The sequence below is a fragment of the Arvicanthis niloticus genome, chromosome 15 (genome assembly GCF_011762505.2).
Source record: "Arvicanthis niloticus isolate mArvNil1 chromosome 15, mArvNil1.pat.X, whole genome shotgun sequence".
Taxonomy (NCBI): Eukaryota; Metazoa; Chordata; class Mammalia; order Rodentia; family Muridae; genus Arvicanthis; species Arvicanthis niloticus.
The window spans coordinates 14,043,454-14,065,364 of record NC_047672.1 but is presented as its reverse complement, the minus strand read 5'-3'; the positions used below and the strand labels follow the sequence as shown (position 1 = coordinate 14,065,364).

At 45.4% G+C, this 21,911-nt stretch overlaps 1 protein-coding gene across 1 annotated transcript in view; it reads right to left on the bottom strand.

Annotated features, from left to right (window-relative positions):
- Positions 1-21,027, bottom strand: part of Gsdme (gasdermin E) — a 57,084-nt gene extending 36,057 nt beyond the window's left edge. The window contains exons 1-3 of the mRNA XM_034518808.2: positions 20,610-21,027; positions 11,552-11,781; positions 6,191-6,383 (exon numbers count right to left, since the gene is read on the bottom strand). Coding sequence (XP_034374699.1) covers positions 6,191-6,383; positions 11,552-11,762 — 404 coding nt within the window. The 5' untranslated portion in view covers positions 11,763-11,781; positions 20,610-21,027. The remainder of the gene's footprint in view (positions 1-6,190; positions 6,384-11,551; positions 11,782-20,609) is intronic.
- Between the last annotated feature and the right edge of the window lie 884 nt (positions 21,028-21,911).

The window sequence follows — 21,911 nt, the reverse complement described above, 5'->3', positions numbered from 1 at the left end:
GCATGTGCTAAGACCAACAGTAAGGCAAATTCACCTGGAAATGGTAAAGGAGAAACAATGGTAACCTTGTCAGTATCAAACTACAAAGTTGTGGTCATGGCAAGGATAAGTCCTCAGCTATTCATCTCACTTCCTCTGATGACACAGGCGGCTATCAAGGACATCACCCTACAAAGGATGGGTGCAGCCCGTAAGAGAGCCTTTCACATAACTTTACAGTGAGTCACATTTAATTACAGTGCTTACTAACAGACTGTTACATGGTTACAGTTCATCGTTCTATTAGTCGTTTGTCTTTTACTAAGCCTGGTTTATAGATCAAGCTTTACTGTATGTGTGAGCATGTGTACACACATGTGTGCATGACAGAAAGATAGTCAACAGGGGGTTGACACTATTCTGTTTTATCGTACATCGGAAACCTTAGACCATGTCCTCTGAAGATAAAAAAGGATGGCTGTAGTGAAAAACCTCTCTCTGTCTCTCTCTGTCTCTCCCTGTCTCTGTTCCTCTCTGTCTCTTCTGTCTCGCTCTCTCTTAGTTGTGAAGATGACGGTGGCTCCGTGTTTGTAAGTCACAAGACTTAAAGCTGAGGTATGAAGCTAACAGCACGATTCTCCAAGTGACCGGACTGCCCCTCCCCCCCATACACATCCCACGACTGCTCCAAACGCGTCCATCTACAGCATCTTATCCTCGTCACACAGAACGACCCAGAGAGACTGAAAGGGCAAAATGACTAAGCAATCACAGATGCTCAACCTTTTAGGCTGTGTAATTAATTAACTGCCACCAGGTGATGCAGAGCAGCAAGCCAAGAAGATGAGAAGCTGGATGAAGCTGAGTGAAGAGGTGAACACCTGAATCGCCCCCTTGGGAAATTTTCTTCCTTTTCAAGCTCTGCACATAGCAGCTAGACTGGAACAATCATACGGTGTGTGGGTCCGACCTTAAATCCTGAGTCCAAGAGACCTAATTAATTTCTGAATTCAAGTCCTCATATGTAAAATGGAGATAAACCAATCCTTCTCTCATCTGAGCAATGCTCACCGTGCTGCCAGAGCCCTCATGAACAAGAAGTGCACGGCAGGATGAACACGTGGAGACTGAGGAACTCAGGGCAGATGAGCTCTCAGCACATCCAGCACCCCAACAGGAGGGTGAGGATGTAGCTTTTAAAGGGGGGGGGGACATTGGATCTAGGCTAGGACATGAAGAATAGTTAGGAACTGGCTGGGAGTGACAGGAAGAGAAGGCCGGGTGGGTGGAAGAGTGAAGGAGCCTCTAGATAGGACCCAAATGGAAGACCACCCAGTGTTTGACCCTGAGGAACTGAAGTCAGGTGACAGGCCCAAGGGTTGAGGGGAACATGAAGAACAATGGTGCTACAGAGAAAATGTGGCCGCTGTGTGGCCAAGAGGAAGTGTAGACTGCTTCCTGGGGAGGGGAACACACACTGAAATATAAGCTGGCAAGGCTAGTGACAAGAGGAGGAGGAGGCAGAGATGGAAAGGACCAGAGGTGGGTAGACAACAGCTCGAAAGAAAGGGTCAGGAAGATTGGATGATGAGAACACACAAAACCAGTTAAGAGATGGTGTGAAAGAGGAGGTGAGGAGAGAACCATACCCCATCCCAACTTTTGGTGGAAGCATCTGAACACTGCACCAGGAAGCTCTGTGGAGGGATTGGAGAAGAATACAGGAAATACAAAGTCAAGTACTGTCACCATACCAGATGCTGGAGAGCACAGGCAGGGGCTGGGGTGAGCACACACGTGCCACCTGAACCCCAGCTCATGACTCCACCCAGACATCTCTGCCATGGACACCAGCTCGTCACCTGTCACTTTCCCCAGAGAAACAAGAGATACAAGAGGGTGGATCAGAAATGTCACATCAGCATCTCTGAGGCCAGCACCTCTCCTGACTTCTAAGCACCACAGCTCCTTCCCCATCGCAGTTTCTCAGCTCTCCCCAGGCTTGGTAACCAGGCTCTACTGTGTCAGAAGTGACCCCACTCACCACCATGGTGAAGGGATTAAGGGAGCTTGCTACGTGCCAGGAGCAAGCAGCTGCACAGGTTCTGTTTGTGTTCTCATCTAATTTTCACAAAAGCTCAAAGACAATTCTGCTAATGAAGTTCAAGGCAATGAAGGCAGAGGAAGATGGCTCTTAGGTATCGGTTCTGAATAAAAATGCTTTAGGCAGGGCATGGTGGTACACGCTTTTAATACAAACCCACCCTGGGTTTGAACCCACCCTGGTCTACAAAGCAAGTTCCAGAACACTTAAGACTACACAGAGAAACCTTGTCTAGGGTAGAAAAGGGAAGGGGAAGGGAGAGGAGGAAAGGGGAAAGGAGGGAAGGAGGATGGGAAGGAAAAGATGTTTTGTTGAGTGTCTTCTACCACAATGGAATTAGTAAGGAGAGAGGAAGCTATTACTTACAATCTAGGTCATGTCACAATGTTAAGTGGAATAAGGCAAGCATTTAGCAATGGGCCTTACAACTGAGCTGTAGAGGGTAACCAACAGTCTAGGTGACGATCAAAATATCTGGCCAATGGCTCTAGAAGATCTTACTCAATACTGACTCCTGAGATTGTACTCGGTTCCATAAGACCCATCCATAAGTGGCATATATTTATTACATTATTCCTTAATTTCCATTATTCCATAATTTCCACAATTTTATTTCACTTAAAAAAATAAACCTTCTAGATGTGAAGGTGTGCATCTCTAACCTGAGCACTTAGGAGGCAGGGAGCTGGACTACATAGTAAAATCTTAATGCTCGTCCTCCCTCTCCTCCCCCTTCCCTCCCCCTCTCCCTCTCTCTCCCTCTCTCCCTCTCCTTCTCTCTGTGTCTATCTGTCTCTCTGTCTCTCTGTCTCTCTGCCTGTCTGTCTGTCTGTCTGTCTCTCTCTCTCTCTCTCTCTCTCTCTCTCTCTCTCTCACACACACACACACACACACACACACTGAACCTAGTTTATCTTCCAACCATGGGTCTAAAAAAAATAGCTGCTAACACTAAAAGGGCATAAGGTGTCTCTGCTGGCCACACCCACTCTAGCCCTCCGAGTCTTCCCTAGCCCATCACTCCCTGAAGGAGAAGCAGAGAAAAGGGAGAATGAAGGAAGAGTGTGAACGAGCTGAGGAATGCACAGAACAAATTCACAGCTAGCACATGCTCTGCGAGCCACAAGGTAATGAACCCAGTAGAAACTGACTTCCAATTTTGTGCACACATTTCTTTTGTAAAGCAAGACATGACCACTTTGAGAAAACACCTAAGCCAAGTAAGTGTCGGCACTGAACCAGTGCTCCTGAGAGGCCCTTATCTCCTCGAGGAAGGTCAAACACTAGATCCGGGTTCCGTTGTTTTTTAATGTGTACAAAATTTGTACTTAGGCTGACTATTCTAAAATACTCTACATAATTGTGAAGATTTATTATTGTCTCATCCATGATGTATCAATTTATATAATTAATGGAGAGTTCTTCATCAAGAACAGATTTTCATGTATATCTAGACAACTGTAATCAGCTTTACCAAAATTTGCTTAGAAACAAGATAAATAATAAAAGTTGGATATGCCCGTAGGGTCACTATCAACTCAAACCTCGTGTGGCCAAATAAATGGAAGGTAAAACAAAACAAACAAATAAAACAAAATCCTCTATGCTGCCACAGCTAGAAGCAAGCCTCAACCTCGAAGGAAAAGATCCGGAGTGTGTCCACTCACGTCTAGACATTTCAGAGGGAGCTCCCAAAGACTGTTGAGCCTGGGAAAACTAAGGCCAGAGGCTGGCATGACTTATTAAGTCCGCCCAAGTTATTTACCAAGAATGGGCTTCTCCAGATTCTGGGAGGTTTGAGACAGTATTGAGCTTGCTGGAGGAGGTGGTGTGAGGTAAAGCTGTTATGCTGAGACAGCGACAAGTGGCAGGTGGATGACAGAAGACATTTCAAAACCTTTATAGAGAATTGTTATGGAATAACACTAGATACGAAGGCTAAAACACAAATCTGAATTGTTATGAAAATTCTCGATACATTTGTTAGTCTCCATTTAAAGAAATTGAAGGTTAGGTCAGATAGGTTAGGATAGTATCCATCGGGAATTTTAAAGCTAAACCCAGGGCTCTTTAAAAGCAATCAGCTCCCAGTACCTATAAGCATGATTCCCCAAATTCCAAATGAATCTTTTAAATACATGGGTATAGTTTGAACGAGAGACTGGAGTTTGAGAACGGGAAGCATTTAGCAGGCAACACAATTAATACCTGGAGGGTTTTTTTTTTTTTTCTTTCTTTCTTCTGGTGATCCCTAGATCAACCCTGGGACCTCAAGCAAGCTCAGCAAGTGAGGGACATCGCAAACTACATACCAGCTCGAGTACTTCGGGATTTTAGAGCCTAGAAGACTTGTATACAGATGATAGCTTATCTATACAACTGAAATAAAAATGGGTGGCTGCGTGAGAACATGCAGTACTGAGGCATCACTCCTTCATGCTTCCAAGGACACAGCTGCATCCACAGCACCTTATCAATCCTGATGATGTCCCAGGAGTCCAAAGACAGCCAGGCAAACCACACGATAAGGATTTATTACCCTAGTATGAAGTCACGGGAATGGGAGCTCGAGTGACATCTGTCTTGAGAGTGGGAATGTACCTCTCCTTCCTTCCCATGTAGCACACACGTAGTTCTCTGCAAAGAGCAGCAAGTAGGAGGACCCCGTGATAAGGCACCTCCTGGGGTTCTAGGTGCCGGATCTTTTTTTTTTTTTTTTTCTGTTTTGCAGTATTGGGGGTAGAAAGGAAGGCCCACACGTGCTGATGATGCATTCTACCCTGGCTGTACCCTGACATGCATTTCTTAGCATGCTCCTCATGTCTCAGCTACTCCTCCCAGGACCATCCCTTCTCCATCACAACTGCAGTTGGTGAGTGAACTGTCTTCCCCCGTGATGGTGATCTCAGCCTGTCCAGGCATACCCAAGGCAGGAGGCCCTGACTCCTCCTAAACCCCTGCTGAAGACAGGGCCCAATCCCATGCTTCACCCAGCAACACCCTCAGGGGCACTCCACATCACAAAGATCAAACCGCTTCTATTTCTACCAATCCAAGCAAGATTTAGAGGAAACAAAAGGAGGCTTGGGACCAAGAAAATAAGATGAATGCCAGCTGCAGTGCTCTCTGGGAACAAATGATTCCACTTTCCTGGGCCGAGATTCCATCATCACTAGAGCAGTCAACTGTGCAGAGAGAATGAGGCGATAAATACCCATTGCCTGACACATAGTAGGTGCCAGATAGTCCTCCTCTTCTCTCTGTTCTCACGTACAGGTTTTTCTCACAGGTAGCCCTCCCCTCCCCCATCCACACCATGCTTCCTGTTCACAGTAGGTTTTACACCTGAATCATGAAGACTTCCTTTAAAATCCTCTCACAGGATACGTGATTGCAGAGCGTTGCCTAACTCTTAGTTCCTGAAATTGAAATGACAACACCGGACACTGAAGCTAAGAAGGGACGGTAAAGGGTAAAGAGGATTTCAGACGGTAAAAAGTAAGAGGCCCAGGGCCTTCACAGCCTTCCTGTCCTCCATCCTCCATGACACCACCAGATTTAGCAAAGAAAATAAGGATTGCCCACTTACATTTTGATTGCTGATAAACACATACTTCCCAGTGTCCATTGCAGGGAGAAGACGGTGCAAAGAGCAACAGAAGGAAACTAAGATCAACCACTGAGTGTCTGTGCCTCCCACCCAGTACCGCCAATGAGACACACAATAGCAAGGGCCTGGGGGGGTCCCAGGAAGACCCAGGGAGTGTCAAATACACAGCCGTGCTTTGTTCATGGCCATTAAGCAGGGCAGTTACAGGGGCCTAGCTTCCAAGTCTAATGTCCAGCCTGGACTAAATCTGCCCACTGTAGGAAGAATATTTTATGTATTGTATGATTATATCCCCAGTCGATTTAAAAGCCTATGGCCTATGACTTAGGCAGAAAATAGAGGTGGGACATCTGGGACTAATGGCATTTAATACATGGGTTTTTGTTTGTTTGTTTGGTAAAGTGTGTATCTACCGTCTTTTTGGCAGAGGTCCAATCAAGTGACCTTTAGCCGTAAGAAGTGTAAAGGCCCAGCATGCAGAACAGAATTTCCCTTACCTCCCAAAGGCATCCTGGATGAGCTGCTGCACGTCCACCTCCTGCTTCCTCAGGGTTCCAAATGAAGAGTGACTCTCCACCAGGCCTTTGCCACCAACATTCAGCCTGACCTTCCCCACGACCGTACCGATAGTTCCACTCTTATGGTTCTCACTCTTGCTTTCGTATTTCACAAAGTCTGACTCCACAACCACTGGAAAGAAAATAATAGATGAATCTAGAGGCAGACAGATTGGCTACCTCAGTGTCATGGGCAGCCCAGCTTCCCAGAAGCCTCTTGGGAAACCCATACCAGCATCCAATTAGAAAGTGGACAGCTAGGGTTAGTAAAATGCAGTCTGTACACCTATATGCTGACAGAGCCCAGTCCTGGACTGGCCAGAGTCTAGGGGTGCTTAGCCCCTCTTTAGCCACTGTTATGGTTAATAGTGACTGTCACCCTGAAAGCATCTAGAATCACTCAGGAGACAGACCTCTGGGCATGCCTAGGAGGGAGTTTCTAGATCAGATTAAGTGGGATAGGAAAGCCCCACTAAATATAAGAGTCACCATTCTGTGGGCTGCTGCCCCGGAACAGTACATGGTGAGCTGACTGGGCCACGATATGACCAGCTCCTTCTTTCAGGCCTTTTCTTCCCTAAATTGTGTCCTCAAAGTGTGAGCCAAATTAACCCCCACTTAAGTTGTTTGGATCAGGTATTTTACTGCTGCAAGGATCAAAAGTAACCAAGAGGACCACCATCTGAGGTGAAGGCTAGAAGGGGACTCATGGAGATGATGGTGACACCTGTGCCCACACTGCTGCTACAAAACCCAGGGGGGGAGAAACTTAACATGGCAGATCCTCCTGGACAGTCCTTGAACACCCTTCCCACCATCAGTCATGAGGATCGATTCTCTGGTCCTCTTTAACGTCACAAAGCAAATATAATGCTTATATTATGTCTGACCCCTAGCCAGGCATCAGCAGATATGCCCATCCCCCTCTCAGAGCACACAAACCCCCAGACTCTCTCACTTCCCACCTGATTTTCCAGACTCTAAGGAACGCAGCCGTACCACATGGTATTCCAGTGTCAATCAAGTTGTCTGGGAATTGCCTGGTTCCTCACCAACAGTCAAATGTTCTACTACCAAGCTATCCCCTTGCTCTCCAGCTGACCACATGCAGGTGAGGACTACCAGGGTGCTTCTGAATTCACCCTCTGCTGTGGACTCTTAATAATAATACCTGATGAACTCACACGTGAATTACCAGCCTGGGTAGTTCATATCTCTCTCTCTCTTTGGCTGTCTCTCGCTCGCGCTCTCTCTGTCTCTCTCTCTCTCTCTCTCGTCCTCACCTTCTCTTTTCTCTCTTTGGTACTCACTATTGAATCCAGGGTTTCATATATAGTCAAATATATAGTCAAATACTCTACTACAAATACCACAGTCCACTGTCCCCATTTTAATCTGTCAAGATACAACTATAAAAATATCATTTGATAAGGATACATTAAGAGCCTGTGCGGGTATCACACATCATGCTCTGCTTTCTCATGTCCTTCACCCAAGTCTCTCCCTGAGGCTCCTGACTAATCTTCAGAAGGGACTCTAAACCACTGAGCCTGACAGACTTCCTTCTGCTCACTCACTACCAGAAGCAGGGAATGTGTGACAGGAACCAGAGGCCAGGTGCAACCTTCAGAGGCCCCTGCCTAGTGACTATGTCTGTCAGCCAGTCCCTTCTCCCATGGGTTCACTGCCTTCAGAATAACACCATAAGCTTGGGACCAATTCTACAAAACATTAGACTATGGGGTAACATGTTTGGATTCAAACATAACAGTCCCCATAACTGGCCACACAGAAGATAGGGAGAAATCAAGATTATATACATGAAATGTCACCCCCACACCTGCTAAATACATGGTTCTTTATCAAGTCGTCACCTGCTGAGGAGAGCATTGGGCTATCAGTGACCCACCAACAATCCAATCTCCACTTCTCCCTCTTTATCCTTGGCAACACTCACACTGGGGTTGCGGCAAGGGAGGAAAAAAGAACTAGGATGAAGCCTTTTGGATCTGCTCCTCCCAGCCATGACTTCAGGAGGACTCAGGATCCAGCCTGAGCTCTGACCTCAAATGATGGTCTTTTTTAGGAATCCTAGTGGTAGCAAGTGACGTCACCAGTCCAACTTGTGTGGATTTTTCTGGGTACCACCAAGTTATCACTGTAACACCACAGAGAGAAATTCCTGTTACTAGACAACCCTTGGTGTAGTTTATGTTGTCCCTCTTGTTCCAAGTTACACTTAGTTATCTTACTACTCAAAAGGGGGTTTTGTCATCAAGTACATAAGGCTTCAGAGAGAGGGAGTGTGATGGTGGATATTGTCAACTTGACAGGCTCTAGAATCACCTAGAAGACAGGCCTTCAAGCAAGCCCGAGAGGTGTGGTCTAAGTTAGCTCAACTGGAGGTGGGAAGGCCCATTCTAAATGTGGCGGCGCATTCTATGGGACAGGGTCTGAACTGAATGAAAAGGAGAAAGCCAGACAAGCACTGGAATCCAATCCGTGGCTCCCGGTTTCCTGGTTGTGGATGCAGTGTGGCTAGTAGTGTCCCAAGCTCCAGAAGCCGTGGTGGCTTCCTCGCCTGGTGTTCCATACAACTGTGAGCTACACTAGATCATTTCTTCCTTAAGTTGCTTCCTGTCGGGTAGTTTGTCACAGGAATGAGAAAAGCAGCTAATGCACAGAGACATTGTGAAATTCAGATCAATCCATCCTCCTGTTCTGTGGCAGCTCCCGTGATTGGCTGAGGGCAGTGTTGAGAGGGGGCGGGGCGGAGTTTCGTCCAAAAGCAAGTGCGGAGACTACAGATCCAGGTGAGTGACTCTAGCTCCCTTTTCTTTAGTAGATAAACAATCACAAAAACCTGAACATCTACTACGGAAGGAGAAATTAGACATTGTTTCATCCGATAATTATGAGCTGCCAATACTGTGACACATCACCGTGTTCCAGAAAGATAGCAAGGAGTATGAGGTTCCAGAAAGTTTCATACTTCTAGCCCAGCAAGCCTGGGAAAGCATGCTAATGCAAGTGTTTTTAAAAAGTAAAGTTAAAAATCACAGACAGAAATGTTCATCGCAGCCTTACTTATTAAGTACAAAATTGGAATAATCAAATTAGGGTTACTCAAAATGGTTGATCAAATTATGCACAAAGGGATAGTACGGGTTGTTGAAATAAAATTAAAAATATCTAAAGCTATGGAGGGAAAAGGTACATAATATTAAATAAACAATAAATGCAGAGTATATTAAAATTGTATATAGAATGTTTCTACTCCTGTTTTTAAAAACAATGTAGCTGTGGGGCTGGGAAGATGGGTTAAGTGCTTGCTGCAGAGGAATGGGGACTTGGGTTTGGATCCCCAGTACACACACACAGAAAAGACCGTGGTATAACCCAGGTTCACTGAGGCCCTGTCTCAAAACAATACAGTGGAGAATGATAAAAGACACCTAATGCTGACTAGCTGTCACATGTACATGTCGCACGCTCACACACACACACAATGTTTTTATTAGATGCAGATAAAAATTACCACATGTATACATTAATGGATATTGACATATAATGGTATATTTCCATTGATTATGATGGCTTTTTTCTTTCGTCTCTTTGTATGTTTGTAAAACATAGCCGTGTGCTACTTAGCAACAGGGCCAAGTTGTCAAAAATGAATTCTCAGGTGACTTCATCATTGCTGGGACATTATAGAGTGCTCTTATCCAAACCAAGATGGCTCAGACATCACTAGCCAATGCAATCTTACAGAATCCCCAAAATAATGAAGCCTGTCATTGACCAAAAGTTATGTGGTACAGACTAGATGAGGATCCTGTGGACAATCCACATGCTCTCTAATGACAAACGACGGCCATCCAGCCCATCATCAACCCCTCTTCTCTCTCTATTGCATATCTGTACAAACCGATTAGAAGCCTGGGTGGCTGAAGAAATGGCTCAGTGGGTAAAAGCACTCACCACACAAACACAAGGACCTGAGATCAAATCTGCAGAACCTGTAGAGCTAGACATAGTGTGCCTGCAGTGAGTCGGAACAGGAGAATGAATCCCCGGAAGTTCTTGGTCCATACACCACATCAGACTGGCACACTCAGTGGGAGAACAGCTGGAGACCCAGTCTCAGACAAGGTAGTGAAGACTGACACCCGAGATTGTCCTCTGGTCCCGCTATGACTCTGGTGCATGTGCGCTCTCTCTCTCTCTCTCTCTCTCTCTCTCTCTCTCTCTCTCTCTCTCTCTCTCTCTCTCTCACACACACACACACACACACACACACACACAGAGAGAGAGAGAGAGACAGACAGACAGTAAAATAGGAGCAGCCCCCCAGGTGGGTTCTTTTTCTTACTGTTTAACTTCCTCCCACATTTCACTCCCTATCACTAGATAGAAGAGAAAGAAGGACAGAGGATGGGAGAGAGAGAGAGAGAGAGAGAGAGAGAGAGAGAGAGAGAGAGAGAGAAAGAGATCCTTGAATCTAATTTATTTTTTTCTTGTTTTTTCTTTGAGCACAACTAACAAATTGCAACCAACCCTCCTGAATGACCTTCAACCACCAACCTTGCTTCATGGAGGCCCTAGCATTTATTTATATATCCCCTGTAAAGTTCCCAGAATTCCAAAGGCCACACAATCACAGAAATAATCTCCAGCTGTCAAAACCTTGCCTCTGCTAGAGCATGAGGCAAATCACAGTCAGCTGCTGCAAAACAGCCCCATATCCCCATACCAGGGATTAAAATGGAAACATATTCTTATAATATCTCTGTGGGTTTTTTTTAAAGAAACCAAAATTCCAGAACTCTTACTACAAATTGCTACCATAAATGCCAAACCAATCTTTTTAGCAAGTCCTCTACAGCTACTTTTGGACCAACTTGGGAGACTGCTCTGCTCCCCTTAGAAATCACCATTAGGTAAGAAAGGACACTCTGCGTGACCTTATGATCAGTGTGCAGTATTTTTAGTCTCAATACAAAACCAAATTTTGTATAGGGGATCCACCCATCCCACTTCTGCTGAGTGGCTCTAACATTTAAGGTCAGCACAATGAACTTTGAGACCCATACTGACTATCACCTCTAAAACACTAAGGTATGTCATTCCAGTCATTCACCATTCAGGCGTGTATAACTGTGCTCATTAGGAAGGACATCCCTTTATACCAGACAGCCAAAGAAAAAGAAAAATTTGTATAAGGCACACTTCCGTTCCAGATGCCTAAAAGAGTCATTTTTGGTCTTGGGACTAGTCGCTGAACTTCACAAGAAAACGTACCTGGACTGAGACAGTGCCCTTCTGTGAGAACATCTTCCAGGGTCGCAGATAAAATCTGGTACTTGGGTCTCTGCCAACACCAGTATCTCTTCTTTTTGGTCACCAGACTTAGAAGTTGCAGCTTGTCGGAGTCATTCAAGTGTGAGACTGAAATCAGGTCTCCTCCAGCATCAACTTCTTTAAGAAAATTCCGAGTTGCTTTGGCAAACATTTTGTCTGGCTGAGATTACCTGAAAGAATAAGGTTACCATGGAGTCAAATATGGAGTCACTTTGCATCTTTTTTTTTTTTTTCTAAAATTATGTTTTTCTGTGGTCGGTGTGAAAGACCATGTTGTCTCCAAGCAACCAAGGAAGGTGAGGCCACTTGATGACAGTGAAATCAGATCGAAGAAAGGGAAAGATCAAACTGAGACCTTGAAAGAGGATAGGTTTCAGGCGGAGTGGGCTGGGTTGTACTTCAGAAACAAGTAGCCCTGAGATCCCAGTGGCTCACAGCAATAAAAGCGTATTTGTCTAGCTGGGCTTAATGTGCATGACTGTAACCCCATGATGCAAAGGCGAGAGATTTAACCAAGGCCATCCTGGTCTATATAGTAGATTCCAGGCCAACTAGATCTTGTCTCAAAAGAGCATTAGTTGCTGCTTACACTGCATGCCAATACAGATGGAACAGGAACGGTCTGGTTTTTAATTTTTCTTTTTGGAAGTTTTCTTTTTTTCTTTTTCTTAGACAGAATCCTTAGCCCATGCTGGCCAGGAACTCATTGTTTTTATGTCGCAGGCTGGCCTCAAACTCGAAACAATCTTCCTGCCTCAGCCTCCCAAACACTTGGGTTACAGAAGTAAGTCAACTAGCACCCGGCTGAGAGCTTTATTTATTGTGGCCATTCAAAGGATCAAAGGGGAAGCCACCATCTTGAACATTATCAATCATTATACAACATAAAAGAAAATTCTAGAAGGCCTTACGTTAGCGATTAAGCATCCTGGCATAAGAGGTACTGATGGCATATTTACTCAGGACTTGTCAAAACCTCGATTTAACCAACCCTGAGAGTCAATAATACAATCCTCCTAAGAACCTGGAAGGCAGAGACCTTGGGATATTTGTTGACATAATGCCTTCTAAACATCCAATCAACAGCAGATTGGAGGTATTAAAAAATAATTGCATCTGGATCGAACATGTGCAGACTCCCCTTAAAACAATGCTGTAATAAGCAGATTGTATGAACATAAATAGTGTACAAGTGATTTAAGTGTACCAGATGCTGTGTGTAGGATGTATGAAAACGTTACACTATTGTGTAGGAGGAGGGTTGCCTAAGGTAGGTGGTCCATGTTGTCAAGACCAGCACTGCTTGGTCCTGAAAACCTGCCTTGATCAACGAGGGCATGAAGGACAGACACACAGACATGTGTACAGGAAATCTGGAGCCAGGTGGGCTATGCTCATCCCGGTGGTACAGCGCCTACTGCAACAGCAACTTGGAAGCTCCAAGTGTTTATTTTATACATGTGGAATCTGCATCATGGAGGCTGCTTCATTGTGCGCAGCTGAGTAAGGAGACAGGCTTGTAGTACATAGCTGAACAAGAAAACGGGTTTAGACAATTGTGACAGGAGGGTCCTGGGGGGAAGCCACCTCTGGCTGTTGTCATCTGGGAGGAGGCGGCTGTGGTTGATAGTGTTTGCACTCACTGTCAGCATTTGCACTTGCTGTCTCCCTCCAAGCCTCAGCTCCTCCTCCACTAAGTATGAGGCATCAGGGTCCTTAACATGGTTGTGCCAAGTCAACAATACAAATTCACTCAGGACCCCATCCACTCACTCCGGGCTCCCTCCCCGTCCCACACTCTCTTCAGTAGTAGCTAGGGAGGATTGCAGCTCTGTGAAAGGTCAAAGACAGACTTTCTCTACATTGTATGGTCTTTACTACTCAGAAATGAATACTAGCTAGCTATGAATTTTTAACCCAGAAATAAAAGTGTAGTCACACTTCAGCTGGAAGGAAAAAGGAAGCCCAGGAAGACATAAAAAGAAAACAGAAATGTTTACCGGAAGAAGTATAGGCTCGTGAGTGGGCTAACGTTCCCAGGGGACAGTCTTATTCCTTCCTCACACCAGCACAAAAGAAAACTAGCAATAAATCAGAATTTCTTTGAAGAAAATAAAACCATAAAAATGGTAGGGAATGCACAGAGAAATATTTTTGCAATCACAGGATAAAAGGACCTTTATTCAGACAGATAAATGGCAACCTGAGTAAGTACTTGCAATGTTTATGACAAGAGAATTATGTAGAAACAACTCTTAGAGGCAGAAGAGACAGCCCAGTAGTCAAAAGCACTTGTTTTGTTTCTAGCACCCACATGGAGGCTTACACCTGTCCAAAACTGCGGTTTGAGGGGCTTGGGCGCCCTCCTCTGGCCTCCGTAAGCACTGCATGTATCTGGTGCACAGACATAACAAAACACCCTTCTATAAAATTTAAAAAGGCACTAAAACCAAACTTTTACAAATCAAATACTTGAATATAAAGAAAAAACCTTATAAGTTACAACACATTAATTAAACATAGTCAAATATATGCATGTATATGCAGATTTCAAGTCACATACTTAATATTACACTAAAGGCACATTGAAATAACACTTTTATTTGCTTGGGAATTTTATTTATTTATTTATGTTTGTTTCTTCGCTTTTGTTTAGACTTTATTTTTAAGCTGCACACATAGCAGTCTAGGCTAGCCTCAAACTCATAATCCTCTGACCTCAGCCTCCGCAGTATTGAGGTTTTAATTTTTGTGCCACCATGCCTAGCTGAAATGGCATTCTAAGACTATCTATGATTAAGTAAAAAATATTGAATGGACAAGAGCTAGTGTCTGCATTCTTGCCCTGGAATCTGGCCAATCATGTGGTCACACAGCACTCCCAGAGTTTAGGAGCTGGGAGGAGTCTTGAACTTTACTCTGTTTGGTTCCCAGTCTTTATCTTCTCTGGGGTTTCAGAAACATCTGCCTTCCACATTTCTCCGAAGTCCCTTTTCCCCAGTCACTATGAAGCAGCAGCTGCTTCAGCCTGCTCTTGTATATTCAGAGTAAAAGTAGACACTTGAGGAGAAGCAAAAGTTCCTCTCAGAAGTGACTGGCTGCCAACACTGTGACTAAGGATCTTCCCTTCAGTGAAACACTCACTGGCTCACTGGTCAAACTGTCAGTTGAGTCATTCATTAAGAATTCTTGCATGCATGCTAGGCTCTGGGTTGAAGCACTTAAAAAAAAAACCCACTAGGTTTATGCTGGATTTGGTGGCTGGTGGCTCATGCTTGTAATCCGAACACTCAATCCAAGAGAGTTGTGAGTTGTAAGCTAGAGAGTAAGGCTCTCTCTCTCTCTCTCTCTCTCTCTCTCTCTCTCTCTCTCTTACACACACAGAGAGAGGGGGGAGCTTTATGGCAGCTATTGGCAGATCATGATAGATAACAAATAGCAATAAGTGTCATCCATCCCACTGGAGAGAAGCCAAGGGCCCCCGGGTGGGAATGAAGTCCATGGCATCCAGGCTGCACTTTGTAGCCAATGGCAAGAAGAATCAGCTAGGGCTTTTGTGGCAGAGGAACATTTACAGAAGCAGGGGCCAGGGTGTAAGAAAGACCAGGACAGCAAGGCTTCTGGTGTCTATGTTGGTGCTCTGTGGCCACCTCATTGACAGACTTAGAAGGCTTAGCAAGCTTTGGGATTGACTTGAACATATTCCCCGGCTCTCATAGCCGGGGAATAGTGTAGTTTAATGGTAAATCTGCCCAATCTAGGCATGCAGCATTCATTTGATACTTATTGACTTGTGTCGTTATTCTCTGGACTCCCTATGGGCAAAAGATTTACCACAACACACACACACACACACACACACACACACACACACACACACACACACAAACAAATACATAAATGTAAGTAGGGAGTGGGTAGGAGAGAAACAGACCAAAACTAGATGGGAAGCTATGAGGCTCTAAACAGTGTCAGTATCCTCATGGGGGAAGATGCATGCTTTGTGCAGTCACTAGAAGACTGGTTAGGTGGCTAGTGTGGAAGGAAGCCCCCACTAGGATGTTCTCCAGACAGCTCAGGCAGGTGGCAGATAACAAAAGAGCTTGGCCAGTGACCAAGAGATGGGCTCAGGAGACTGGGGTGGCAACTGCCACAGCTATCTGAGGGACAAGGTGCAGGATTTGTTGGGTCAAAACCAAAGAAATTTGAACAAAACTGGGTTTCCCCTTCAGCATGTGAAGTCACGTGGATGGTAGAATGGTCTGCTTCAGTTTGCCCTTGGTCACTATTTTATCATTTCTAGACTCTTTCCTGAAACAAGCTGAACCAACTCATCTTCACATCCAAAGGGTTTCTACGAAGGTGACTGTCAGGCTTGCTGATAAAAACCAAAGGAACCCAGCAGCTGCTGTAAGGGCCCAGCCCTGGGAGCAGCACCAACTTTCCCAGGGAGATCAGGGGCTTAAGAAGGGGTGCTTCAAATTAACTTTTAATGGGACCCTGTTTTTGTTTCATCTAACATCAAACCTGGCCCACTGCCTTTTGACAGAGTAAGTTGCTTTAGGGAGTTACTGGATACCTACTGCTCTGAGGATCCTGCTAGACCTAGGCTTAGCCCATCACAGGACTTTAAGAAGATGGTCTCCTGGAGAAATTAAGGCCAGTACTTTCTTTTCTGTTTTATGTGTGGGTGTAATTCACATGGCACCAAAATCTATACTCCAAAAAAAAAAAAAAAAGAAAAAAGAAAAAAAAAGAAACCCATCCCTGCCCATGTTCTCAATCTATTTGCCCTTAGTGCCTCTTCTACTATTATAATTACCTTTGTGTTTTCTCATATAAACATAAATTAAAAGTCTGTACACCCCTCCACACTTGTTTTTCTTATATAGTAATACAACCAATAGATTACGCCACACGAGTACTTTCTTATTTACAGTTGCATACTATTCCTTTCCTGGAGGTATAACTGCCTAATGACCATGTTGTATATGGTTCATCACTTGATTTATTCTTTCAACTCCTGCTATTTTAAAAAATACTTCCATCCAGATGTGGTGGCTAAATCTTGTAATCCCAGAATTATTAAGGCTAAAATGGGAGGATTGTCATGAGTTTGAGGCTAGCCTGGGCTAACAGTGAGTTTCAGGCCAGTCTAGACTATAGAGAAACTGATTTAAGCAAACAAAAAACAATACTCTTTCATGAAATATACTCTTTCATGAAATATATGAAATATATGAAATATTCTTTCATAGATGGGCAACTGAATTTAGAAGCTAGAGCCCTAGAAAAGAGATGCCTGGTCAATAGATAGGTACATTTGTTACACCAGAGCCTCTTGCCTTCTTCAGTCCAAGTAACAATGTATCTGTTTTTACAGGTATCTCTTAAAATGAACAGTATCTGTATTAGCAATGATAGGCCTCAAACGTTACAATCTCTGCCAGTCTCATAGGTGAGAAATTGAATCATCGTGTATCATCTCAATACAAATAAAAGCAAATATCTGTTACTTTGTTACAAACCTTTGAGAAAAAAATTCTCTCTCTTTAAAAAGCTCTTGGCTTTTCTATTGTTTCATGGTAGTGGTCCTTGTTAGTTTATCCTTATGGGAGTCTTGCCTACATGTCTGACTGTGAACCATGCGTACCCAGGAAGGCCAGGAGAGGGCACTGGGTCCCTAGAACTGTAGTTACAGAAGGCTGTGAGCAGCTATGTGGGTACTGGGAATTGAACCCAAGGCCTTCAGAAGAAAACAGCCAGTCCTCTTATCAGCTAAGTTATCTTTCCACCCCTGGGGTTTTGTATATGTCTGGAATTTTTTGTTTGATTTTTTTGTTTGTTTTTTAAATATTTTTAATGGTGTGTGTGTGTGTGTGTGTGTGTGTGTGTGTGTGTGTGTGTGAGATGCAAGTACAGGAGTCCTAGGAGGCTACATAGAGGCTACATAGGTATTCAACTCCCCTGGAGCTGGAGCCTCAGGCAACTGTGAGTCACCTGATGTGGGCCCGGGAAGCAAACCCGTTCAGGAAGAGCACTGGGCACTGTTAACTACTGAGCCATCTCTTCAGCCTGCTGTTTTGTCAATCAGGGTCTCACACTGAAGCTGAGGCAGCTTGGAACATGCCTCAAGCTCTCAGTAATACTCTTGTCTCCACCTCTCCAGGGTTGACATTACCAGCATAAGCCACCACACCTAGCCATGGAAGCTTTGTTTTTTATTCTTAATGGTTTTGAGACAGGATTTCCATGAGTTCCAATTCTGAATGGCCTCAAATTCACCATCCTTCTGTCTTGGTCTCCCAAATGTTGAAATTACAGAGGTGTGTTGTCATGCCTAGCCTGGAAACTTTTGCTATAAACAGAGGGATCAGCCAAAGCACAGGCTAGAAATCTACGACAATCAAGTTTACCTTGTGCCACACAAGGAGGCACCACATTGCCACCATCATCTCAATCACCCCAGGTAACCCACTAGTTAACAAAGACCTAGCATGCCAGTCGTACCTGAGCAAAGACGCTAGAACAGGGGTTCTCAACCTGTGGGTCTTGACCCCTTTGAGGGTTATATGGCAGATAGCCTGCATATCAGATATTTACAGTGCAATTCCTAACAGTAGAAAAATTACAGTTGTGAAGTCGCAATTAAATAATTTTATAGTTGGAGTTCACCGCAACATGAGGAGCTGTATTAAAGGGTCACAGCATTAGGAAGGTGGAGAATCGCTGCTCTAGAACCTGATACCAGGATCTAGAGCCCACATTGCCCGATGCACAGAAACACAGGTAAGTCTCAACTAACCAGAAGTCAGATTTTAAATTCAAATTCCCATAATGCTTGGAAGCACACGGCAGTAGACTCAGGGCTATGCACGTAAAAAGTCACTGAGCTTCATAGATGGGACAGCGCCTGCATGCTCGCCCGGAGCTTAAGAGGTATACAGGTAAGCTTTTATTCACCTGTCTGGTTGGCTGGTTTCCCAGACAAAGCAGATTAGAGCAAAAGCAATCTGTGTGGATGTGGTTAAGGGTAGAGGCTGACTCCGTGGAAAAGAAGAAAGCAAGGCAGCATCCAGAGTGAGCAGAGAATACCTGGGACTGCTGGCTTCTGAGAACAGGGAATCTTAAAGGGGATGGCTACAATGATGGCTGCGTGAGAGACCACCATCACTCGCACGTGGGTGGGTCTGGTCCACTCACTGACACATTTGACTCTGGGTTTTGAGGCACCCTATTCTTTCTCCCTTCCTACTTAAGATTCTTTGTCCTCCTTCTTCTCTTCTTCCTCTTCTTCTTCCTCCTCCTTCTCTTCCTCCTCCTTCTCTTTCTCATACTTCTCCTCCCCCTCCTCCTCCTCTTCATTTTTTCTTTTTTTATTGTCAGTTTGAGGCCAGCCCCGAACTCCATAACCTCCTGTCTCTGCTTCCCAAAGATAGGATAGACTTCTTCTTCTTCAGAGCTCGGGCCTTGCCACAGCCTGGATTCTAGGGGGAAGTCCACCAAACACCAAACACATCAAATAATGAGCAGTACCAACACATGTTGGATTCCTTCTGTCTGCCAGTCCATGAGGGGGATACGTTTATGTGTTTCCTCATTTACTCTCCATAACAACTCTCTGAAGCAAACATTTTCAACATATTGCAGATGTGGAAACTGAAGTTCAAAAACATTAAGTAACTTTCCCAAGATCTTGAGAAACAGACATATCAGTGGCCAGCCTGTTGTTGCTTTGAGGATCAGAGGGAGACAGGTATGGTGGCACAGCTTGTAATCTGGATATTCAGGGCTAGAAAGGCTGAGGCAGGAGAATTACAAATCTAAGACCAGGATGGCCCTCACAGGAAAATAATATCTATTAAAAATGTTTTAATTAATTTTCAAAGATAAACACAGTTACGGGATTCCCATAATCCCACCTCTTAGCTGTGGGAGAAGCCCCAGGATCACAGTGTTCAAGGGCAGGCCAGGCTCCCAGGACTCGATCTCAAAAATAAATAAAAAGATTCATACACATAAAGATGAGACCTCTCCAATGTCCCCCAGAGTTCCAAAACAGCAAGAACACCCTGTGGTCAATGTACAGCTTCCTCGGGAATCAGACTATTCTGGAGTCCAGGGATGTGGGCAGGCAGTCTGGGTTACTTTTCTCTCTCAGTCTAATCAAGGGTCGGGCCTTTCTTTGTAAGAAGCACTCCTACCTAGGTGATGCATGTTGAAGAGGATTCATTTTTATTGTATGTTTAGATTCCGTTCCTCCAACCGCTCTCATCTTTTCCTTTCCACTCCCAACTCTGCCTGGGGGTTGACTGTCACCTGGGCCCAGCTGTCCTGAAGCATCCTTCCTGACTCTTCTCTCCAAGTCCCATTCAGACTTCCAGTGAGTGGGTGACTGACTGACCATTTTGTTCTGGCTTCAGCAAAACCTGGGAGCTGCCTATTGTCTTTCCCTGAGGGGTGCAGGTGGGAAGAGCCCCTCCAAACGGCCACTCCAGATTGAGGCAAAAGGCCTCACAGTGAGGAGGTTCAGTCAGTTACCCCAGGTCAGGCTGGACCCACACCAGTCTCTGTCTATGACCTTTCTTTCTGCACATGCACACGCCTGCATCCTTCCAGACACAAGGGAGGGATTAATAGACAAAGGATGGATGCATGGGATATGGTGGAGGCATGGCGAGATAGGGGTGCCAGAGAGCACCAGCTGCACTTGCCACATCCCAGGACCACAGGAGTGGCCGTGAACATGCTGGGAGGGGACAAGGATGGAATGGAGACCGGGCGAGAATGGGACTATGGGTAAGGCGGAGCCGCTGCCCCTACTGGAGGGTGGGGAGAGAAAAGGAGGTTACTATCCTAATCGCCGGCCTCCGGAAGATGCGAGGGGATCTCCCCCAGATAAACGGGAGCCAACAATTTGCCCCATGCCGGGACACCAAGCGAGCGGAGAGGAGAGGAGCACAAGCAGAGCCTGCAGCTCACGCCCGCCGCCACTTACCCGCGCGCTGCCGCTCCGTCCTGCACGCTCTGTTTCTTCTCTCTCTCTCCCGCGAGCGCGTTCCCGGGACACCCAAGGAGAAGAGGAGGCAGGGCCTGGACCTTTGCTCCGTCCTGCCCCTGGAAGCCTCAGCTCGTCCAGAAGCTGAGAGATGGCGCTGGAGGCGGGGCTGAACCCGGGAGCCCGGGAGCCTGGCAGCCGAGTCCAGGGAGCTAGTCTAGGAGATCCAGGCAGCACCAGAGGCTACTTCTGACCAAACACTGCCTGTCTTCCTTCCGGGGACACCGGGGAGGTTGCTAATCGCCGGAGTCAGGCTCTGGTTCTCCATCTGCTCTAGAGAAGGAAGGTGGAGATGATTTTTGTGGCCTATTGGCCATAGATCCCTCATCCCACCCACCTCCCCTTCTCCACACCCCTGGTTCTCCAGCCTAAGGTGTGAGCTGTCAGGGTGGCTTTACAGTTCATCCAGGAAACTTCCGCCTTGGCCTTGGACTTGCTTGGGGCTTGGCTCTTGGTGTTGAGTAACTATATCAGAAAGGTAAGCTCTCTGAAGGCAGAACCAAGCCTATCACCTGTGGGTTCTTCATAAACTGAGGCAGAGGATTGAAGCCGATGTTCACTCTGAATCAATTTTTATAGAATGTTCTTTCTCGTACAATAACCAGAAAAAGAAAATCCACCTTCTGCCCTCACCCTCCCATTTACACTCACAGAGAATAGAGCAATCTGTGGCTGCCCCAGTAGGGAAGAGCTTTTGGTCACCTCACCTCAAACCTCTCCTAACTACCCACAGTGCTAGGGCCCACAGGGACCTTCTAGTTCCTTTCATACTTTATGATTCGACTTTGCTCCAACAGCCAACACCATGCTTTGTGTATAACGCGTACTTCCCTAAATCTTCATCTCACAGAGGACAGGAACTTTTGTCTGCTTTGTTGTCTGTGTCCAGCTCCAAACTTGAAACGTACGGCATAGCAGATACTCAGTGAATCATGCTTGCATTAAATGAGATGACCAGTGCATAAAGGTGCCTGCCTCCAAGTCTGACCACCTGAGTTGGATCCCAGAACCCACACAATGGAAGAACTGACTCATACAGGTTATCACCTAAACCCCTACCAGTATATATGTGCCCACACATGTATATAACAAATTTTTTTCTTTTAGAAAAATGAACCATCTTTTTTTTTGGTCCTCGAAAGGGGCAGATGGGGATTGTAAGGTAGTCTTCATAAGTTATCCCGTTTCAAGATTTCTTTTCTAGCCAGTTAAGCCATGGAAGGGGATGAAGACTTTTTGGTG